This window comes from Belonocnema kinseyi, chromosome 8, assembly GCF_010883055.1.
Source record: "Belonocnema kinseyi isolate 2016_QV_RU_SX_M_011 chromosome 8, B_treatae_v1, whole genome shotgun sequence".
Classification (NCBI taxonomy): Eukaryota; Metazoa; Arthropoda; class Insecta; order Hymenoptera; family Cynipidae; genus Belonocnema; species Belonocnema kinseyi.
The window spans coordinates 62,648,125-62,657,058 of NC_046664.1; the positions used below are offsets into that span (position 1 = coordinate 62,648,125).

Below are 8,934 nucleotides of genomic sequence, written 5' to 3' on the forward strand. Positions count from 1 at the left end.
TAAAATTAATTTCCCCCTAAATATTAATGTTTTGTACCATATGATTATTAAAATGTAGGAATATATTAAATCTTTTCCTAAAAAGACTTACGTGTTGCATTTTTACGTCCTCAATTTCTTGAGTAAAATGACAACGTAGCAGAAGATAAGATAAAACGATAAGAGAAATAATCCTATAACAGCAACAGCCGTGATGACGAAGAAGACTGATGAAGACAAAACAGTTGCACCGATGATGAAAATTGTCACTGAAAAGATTTATAAACATTTTTTTATTTGTATTATAAAATCCTTTGAACTGCAAATTTACATATGAAGTTGTTAAATAATACATATTTACTATAACTGCAATGTCAGGGCTCGGATCTTGTGACTTTTTTTTTAATGTGAATTTTTGAAAAATAATGCGACTTATCTTCTTTTTAATGTTTTTCTCTAAAGTTTTGTATAATTCGTTTCGATTTTAATCAAATTGAAATTCGAAAGAAGAAAAAACTGTGCCTTTTCAATTGAGAACAATAAAAATTTTGATAATTTATCATTAAAGCTTCATACTCATAACTGTTTTAATTAATAGAGTTTGGAATTGAACAATTTTTAATTTAGTAAAGCCGTACTCAAATCTTCTATTTTTATATAGTGCAAATCTGAAAAGTTGACAGTTTTTAAAGAAAAAACGTTTAGAGTCGATTATATTCAATTACAGCCTTCACAATCCACCCTCTAACCCCCTTTTTTTGGGAATTCTTTTTTGCTCTGTTTTAAAAAAACCTCCACTTTTTCGCTGGCTTTTTCGTTTAAATTAAATCATTTTTGGCTGAAAATTTATCGTTTTTAGTTGAAAAATTGTTTTTTTTTAATTGAAAATTGATCAGTTTTTGTTCAAGATTCAACAACTAAATTTTTCATTGGGAATTCATATATTGTTGTTGAAAATTCAACTGCTTGGTTGAAGTTTGAATTACTTTGTCCAAGTTCATTTAATTGATTCAAAATTTAACTGTTTATGTTAAAAATTTGTTTCTGTTTGGCTTAAAATAATTGTGTTTTAGTGTGAAAATCAAGTATTCAATTTTTCTTTGAAAATTCACTTTTTTTGAAAATGTAACTATTAGGAATAAAGTTGAACTGCTTTGTTGAAAATTCAAATTTGCGATTTGAAAGTGATAAAATTCGCCTTTCTCTCTTGAAAAATTAATAATTTGATTAACAGTACAACTGTTTGGTTAAAAAATAATCTATTTTGCTTAAGAATTTAGCTATTCTTTTGAAATTTTGTCTTGTTTCATTTCAACTGTTTTCTATTTAAAATTAAAATCTTTTTTTCGTTGAAATATCAACTATTATATTTTTTGTTTATAATTGATCCTTTTTTTATTGAAAATTCAAATACTTAGTTGAAAGTTCAATTCATTTGTTAAAAATTTATTTTTTTACTTAAACATTCATCATTTTAGTTGAAAATTCGTATTTTTTGTCGTGGGAAATTCATTTTTTAACTGATAATGTAGCTTCTTTATTTAAAAAATCCACCACTTGGTGACAAATTCATTTATTTTCTTCACAGTTCGTCTCTTTTTATTGAAATTCTATTTGGCTGTTAATGCAATGTTTGAGGAAACATTATTTTTTTGTGGTTGAAAAATCAACTATTTAGTTAAAAATTCATCTTTATTGTTTGAAAACGATCTATTTGTTGAAAATTGTTTTTTTTTCGGGCTGAAAATCCAACTGTCGTCTAAATAATTCTTCTTCTTGGCTATAAAATTCAACTATTTATTTCAAAATGTCACTGTTTTTGGATGAGTTTTAACCTCTTTTATTTGTAAATTCGACCACTTGGTTGAAAATTCAGTTATTTTGTAAACAAGCCATCTTATTTGGTCAAAAATTCAAATCTTTTTTGGTTGAAAATTTATATGCATTTTTAAAAATGGGCTTTTTGGAATTAAAGTTCGTCCCTTGATTTAAAGTCATCCTTTAAATTTTGATAATAAAAAGTCCATTTTTTCATATATTAACTTTTTTCAAATAACAATTTTGAAAATTTAACTCTTTTCTAAACAAATCTTATTTTTTATTAAAAATTCAACTATATTTTGTTGGTAATTCGTATCTTTTCATTTAAAGTACAACTATTTGGTTAAAAATTAATTTTTGCCTAAATCAAACTATATAGCTTGCAAAATATCATGTTCTTTTTTTTACATCCAACTATTGGATTGAAAACGTAATATTTGGAGTTGAAATCTCAAGAATACAAAAAATTTCTCCTGTATTGAAAGTTTCGAAAATCTTAAATTTAAAGTCTTAATTATTGAGTAATTTGAAGTTGCAAATGGTCAAAACTAATATGAATATCAACTTATCTGGTTTGAAAATAATCCCAGTTGACAAGTTTAACAGTTCAGAAAGACAAATTTTAAACCCAGATTCAGAATCTTTCAAGGTGAATGACTATTTTGATTGTGCAAAGAATATTTAAAAACAAAAAAACTGAAAAAATAAAGTTATTATTTCAGTCATTCAGTGTCTGATACTGCTTTTTTCATTTTCTTTAAAAATTTTGTGCAAAAATTTGAATTTTAAAAAAAGGATGGGACAATTAGCTGTTTTTTTCAACAAAGAATTAATTAAAAATGTTAAACATTATTACCTTCGACAATTATGAAACCGGCGACAATAAATGCGACATTGACGATAGCGAAAAGAACAAACAGGACTATAGGAGTTGCAACTGCAGCAAGGATAGCGAACAGACAAAAGGTAAAAAACGGATTAGCTTCCATATAAGCCAACATTTGCGCCAGCTTTTCGTATACTTTCGTCCCCTCGAGAAATTCACAGCATCGTTCCTTCATTCCTGCATCTAATAAAATGCGAGTTTACTATTTTTAAGTTCATCGGTTTTCATTGTCAGGGTTGCTACCAAATTCCAATAAAGAAAATATGAATTTTTAAACAAAAAGTTAATTTCGAACAAAATTGGTGAATACAAATGTTCGACAAAATTTTTAATATTTTAACTAAAGATATTAATTATGAACTATAATGATAAATCTTCAAGCAGAAAAGTAAATTTTTAATCAAATAGTTAAATTTCTAAGCAAAAATATGGATTTTCTAGATAAAAAAGACAAATTTTCAATGAACTTTATGAATTTTCAGAAGAAAAAAAATTCTGTAACCAAAAAAGATTAATTTCAACTACAAAAGATACATTTTTCACTTGAAATATATCAGTTGAAAAAATTAATTTACAACGTAATATGAATTTTCAACAAAAATGGTTGGATTTTTTTTTACCAAAAATGATCATTTTTCAACAAAAAAATGAAACAGATAATTCTTGAACAAATTTAAATTTTCAACGAAATAAAAAGATTATTTCTAACAAAACTGTCTTTAAAGTCCAAAAAAAAATTAATTTTCTACAAAAAAAGTTGAATTTTCAACCCAAAAAATACAAATTTTCAAGAAAATAGTTCATATTTAAACAGAAGAAATGAATTTTCAAACAAAAAGTTGAATTTTCAACCAAAAAGATGAATTTTCGACAAAAGAATACTAATTTTCAACAAAATACATGAATTTGAAACCAAAACTAGAACAGTTGAATTTTTAGAAAAATTACATTTATAAAACACACAAAAAAAGCACTTTCAACCAGATAGTAAAATTTGTAACGCAAAAATGAAGTTTCAATAAAAAATATGAAATTTCAACTAATAAGATTACTTATCTATCAAAAATACGAAATTTCAACAAATGACTAAAAAGGATCAATCATCAACTCAAAATAGAATAACAAATTTTGTAAATAAAATATTCTTTTAACAACATTGTTAAATTTTAAATCCAACAAATGAATTTCAAACAAGAAGATTGCATTAATATAAAAAAATAAGAATTGTCAACCGAATAGTAAAATATTCAACTAAAAAAGATTAAAAAAAGGTTTTTCAACAAAATAAGAAAAGAATTTTCAACATAAAACTTCAATTTTCAATTGAGAAAATGAAACCTCAACTAAAATGATGAATCATAACAAAATAAAAACTAATTTTTAATTCCATTTTCAACTGAGTTGAGTCTTTAACCAAAACTGATTAATTTACAACCAATAGTTGAATTTAACTAATAAAAAATTAGATTTCTACGATAGGAGGTGAATATATAAACGAAGAAGACGAATTTTCTTCAAAGCAGTAGAATCTTGAAACCAAAAATACGATTTTTTAACAATAGATTTCATTTTTAACAAAAATTTCTATTTTTTTACCAAAATAGTTGAACTTTCAACCCAAGAAAACGAATTTTCCATAAAACAATTGCACTTTCAACGAAAAATAATGATATTGTAACGAAATCGTTTAACTTTCAGCAAAATAATAAAATTTTCATGAAGCTTTCCTCTTAGTCAGATTTGGTTTGCATCTTAAATGGGGGGAGGGGAATTGAAAATTCCATAAAAATTATCGAAAATTCTCTTCACTGATTTTCCAGAATCCCCTAACCTGTAGCAACCCTGACTATCTTTAGATTATTCTAATTATAAAAATTATATCTTTTGTAATAATTTTACACATAATTTAATGTGACAATAACTTACATAAATTTCCTATTCCTCTTTTAGAATGCATTTTTTTAAATTTTGATTTGTCGTTTTGATTGTCCTCCGTGGGAGACTGAACTTCCGATTTCTACAATAATTTTGTTTATAATTACAACAATAAACCTCAAAACACAGAAAGTTATAAATATATAGATTTTAAATGACAATTACCATGATTTCGATTGAATCCATTTATATTTAAAATGAAAATATTATGGTTTTATTATGACATGTTTATTTTTCGGTAACTCTCAATGGACCTATACACTAAGTGACAATAATGATCAAATGTTTTGAATTGTAATACACATAACTTCACCACAACTTGACTCATGTGTGACTTTTGCGTTTTTTTTTTATCTGTAACATTAAGGCAACTTTTCATAAGCAGTAAAGAGCACTACTAAGGAGTTTATTGATAAACGGGACAAGTGGATTCTTCAGGCTTCCAATGAAAATAGATATTTTCCCGTGGATCTAGCCAATGACGACTCGAGTCTAAAGTCACACTTAACAGTAGTACTATCTCCGACAAAATCATTACACATTTATCAGATTTGAAATGAATAGATTAGCATTCACTTTTCTGATTATGTTAATTAAATTCCTCACCTTTATCAAAAAGAAACCATCGTTATCTTTTTCTATAAATAACCAACTTGGCCAGCTATACCTGAAAAATAGCATCATATGTGTCGCATTAAAAAATAAAGTAAACCAATTTCAGCTTCATTTCTTCTTTATTTTCATATTTTTTTATAACGCACTATTCACTGACTTACAATAGTACAGTTTGAAAATTATAACCAGTCGATGTTTTTAAAATAAGTGTGCGCGAATCTTGAATGGATTATTAAACAAAATAGTCCAAAATTTATAGAATCTATAGTCGGTTTGTAGATTACTGATCTAGTCCCTGACAATTATTAATAATGTCATCATTATTTTCGTTTTGTTTTGGAAAGATTCTCGTAGCAACACGTCCATATTTTTTACATGGCTGTGATACACGTTATTTTAAATTTAATGAATACTTACAAATAGTTTTATTAAACAGGGATTTCCCCCACGCCTCCAGAAATGAAATAACTTAGCAATGTACAGGTGTAGTCTCTTACAAAACGTAATCCAATTCGTATCTAATGTACTGATTCTTTGGGTCATTCATTATTCGCGGATAACCAGCTACCAAAGCATCTTGTCCCCCTATGTAAAGTGAATTGTATATCTTCCAGTAAACATCACGAACTTTTCTCGCCGGGTGGAATAGACCCTGTAAAAGAGGATTTGTATTTAATATATTATATGATATTTTTTATCTTATACTTATATTTATTATATTTTTTAATCGTGAAAATCAAGCAGTCACTTAAAACTAAAGAAAAAAACTTCTGAATTATTTTCCAACATTTTTCCCTGACACATTAATTTTCAAATAAAAATCCTAAATACTACACAATTTACAATTTAAAGTATTAAAATAAGAATCTCCAAGAAAACGAATTTAATGACAAACAATTCTAAATTTGAACAATTTGAAACTTGAGACGTTCAATATTATACAAAATCAAAGCTTTTAAAATGAAACAATCACCAACTTCAAAATATTTTGTATATTTCAATCTGAAAGTAATCAATTTAAAATGCTTTCTAAAGCGAAAAAGTTACTCGCAGACAGTAAATATTTACAACTGTACATTTCTAAAAAATGATCGTTAAAAATTAAACTATTACAAATTCAGACTTGAAAAAAATTACAAAGGTCAAATCCAAGACTTAACAATTAAAAGATTTTACAATTGAAGCCGTTCGCTATTAAATTCAGTTAAACTGTAAATTGAACTTTTTTTAACTTTGATAAACTGCACAGTTCAAAGTTTCAGATTCAGTTTAAAAAAATACAAATCTATGTTATCACATTAAATGCTCTAAATTGAAAAATTATTAAATAAATTGGTAAATTTTCAAAAAAAAAAAAAATTTCAAACTCGTTAAATTGTTATTTATACATTAAAATTTCTTTTTATTTGTATATATTGTCATAAAATTATTTTATGCATATAAAAATTAATTTCAAACATTCCCAGGAATATAAAGACAATATTTTTTATTATCTTAAAATCTTTCAAACTCGTGAAATAGCCTCCAAATTTTATTTCAAATTCTTTAAAAAATCAACATTTTCTTTTAAACTTTTGGAATTTTGTTCAAAACTTCTAAATAAAAAATAATTTCCAATTTACCTAGGAATCTTTAAAACAATTATCCTTATGAAACCTTTCACAATTCTTAAAAAGCTTCTAAATTTTTGTTCGAAATATAAAAACACATCTACATTTTGTTTCAAATTATTTGAAATAATTTCAAGTTTTAAAATAATTTTGAATCTTTTCAAAAATTCTAAACCTCTTCAGCCTAATAGGATTTTTTATAAATTAATAAGTGTTCAATTATTATTTATACACCAAAATTCAACAAATTTACTTAACAATTAAAAAAATGTCAAATAGAACATATAAAATGATAAGGTACAAAGTTAATATTTAGCTTTTTTAAATTTGAAAGATTTCAGGTTATTTTCTAGTTATCAAAATTTTTTAACGGTCAATAAAATTAAAAATTTTGATTCGAAATGCTAAAAAAAATTTCAAACAAATCAATAAATTCGCAAATTAATTAAACGATTAGTTTTTTTTAACAGAACACTTTCTAATTAAGAAGTTAAATAATTATAATTTTAAGTACTTTCAAGAATTTTTTTTAATTACCTGAAGACCTTTCAAAATCCTTAAATAGCTTCAAAATATTATTTTAAAATATTAAAAATTCTACATTTTGTTTTAAGTATTTTTCAATGATTTAAATTTTTCCTAGAAATTTTCAAAAATTTTCAAAAATTAAAAATATTGTCTTGAAATGTTGCAGATTCTTTTTGGATGATTTCGGAGATCTTTTTAAATCTCCTAAAAGTAATTTTTCAGAATAAAAACTAATTTGTAATTTTCCTAAGAATCTTAAAATATATTTTTTTATTCTTATGAAACCTTTCACAATTTCTTAAAATCTTCTACATTTTTTGTTCAAATCTGCAAAATATACATTTTGTTTTAAATATTTGAAATTATTTAAAGTTTTTAATTAATTTTTGAATATTTTTAAAACATTTAAATATCTCTTCAAATTACCAGAATTTTGTACAAGTTAATAAGTATTTAATTGTTATTTATGCACCAAAACTTAGCAATTTCACTTGCAAATTAAAAAACAAAGAACAGTTAAAATTGTAAGATTCAAAGATTAAATTTAGCTCTATGAAATTTTAACGGATCAAGGCTTTCTATTTTTTTTTAATTCAGTCTGATTTATAATTTCTAGTATTAAACGAAGTGACATGTACTGCTACTAATTAAATGATTGTTCTTTTTTTTCATTAAAATATTTGAAATCGAATAGGTTACAAATGGAATATTTTATATTGAAACAATATTCGAATAGAATTCGAAATTGAATATAAATGTTTAATTACTAATGTATTATTATGAATTTATTTAAAAATTGAAAATATTTTATAAAGTTTCAATGGGACCTTTAAATTTATTTAACTATTAAGGCTTTCGAATTGAAATAGTTCAATTGTTGAAGTCTTCAAAACAGCATTTTAAAATTATTTAAATTAAAAATGTAGGCTAAAAAATGAAATTTTTTTAAGTAAAATATTTTAGAATTGCGCATTGTAAACTGATTGATATCATAATTTAAAAAGTTAACTTATTTTAAATTTGTACATAATTTTTCAAAAAAAAGAAAAGATAGAAACATTACTTTAAAAGGCATTATATCGTTATGTGATATTTCAAGTCATTGGATATAATTTTCTTCTGAATAATCTAAAATTCTCGATTAAAAAAAAATAAGTTTTATACCATTATTGTTCATCCATGTGGTTAAATTTATTTTCAATATTTAGTTCCATTTATGATCTTTTTGATATAAGTGATATTTTAACCTCTGATATCGGTGGATATTTTAATTTTGATTTAGATCCCTTTCCGATAATCAACATACTTTTTAATCAATGTTCAGATAATTTGGATACATATTATTATTATTATGCTTTTTATTCCAGAATTGAGTAGAGGACAAACAATAGACCTTTTATGGGTGTTAGGTTTCATTTTTACCAAAACATTACTTAAGTTATTTTTTGACGAACGGCTTCAATTAAGGGCATGTGACACAGCTAAATACCTATATTACCGACCACAGTTTTTCAGTTCACTGAATGTTTTTTTGAACCTAAGAACTTTTTTTGTAAATAA

General features: G+C 24.4%; 2 protein-coding genes across 3 annotated transcripts in view; both read right to left on the reverse strand.

Annotated features, from left to right (window-relative positions):
• Positions 1–39: 39 nt before the first annotated feature.
• On the reverse strand, positions 40–4,987 carry LOC117177766. Its single transcript, XM_033368677.1, has 4 exons — positions 4,787–4,987; positions 4,613–4,703; positions 2,657–2,869; positions 40–248 (listed from the first exon to the last, which is right to left on the reverse strand). The coding sequence occupies exons 1-4, from the start codon at positions 4,805–4,807 to the stop codon at positions 103–105; spliced, it is 471 nt and encodes a 156-aa protein (XP_033224568.1). The 5' UTR covers positions 4,808–4,987; the 3' UTR covers positions 40–102.
• A 351-nt stretch (positions 4,988–5,338) lies between these two features.
• The window catches only part of LOC117177751 (splicing factor 3B subunit 1), a 29,103-nt gene continuing 25,507 nt past the window's right edge, over positions 5,339–8,934 (reverse strand). Inside the window, exon 14 of one of the 2 annotated variants that reach the window (XM_033368657.1) lies at positions 5,339–5,888. In XM_033368657.1, coding sequence (XP_033224548.1) covers positions 5,730–5,888 — 159 coding nt within the window. In that variant the 3' untranslated portion in view covers positions 5,339–5,729. The remainder of the gene's footprint in view (positions 5,889–8,934) is intronic. The other variant, XM_033368658.1, reaches the window with a different exon arrangement.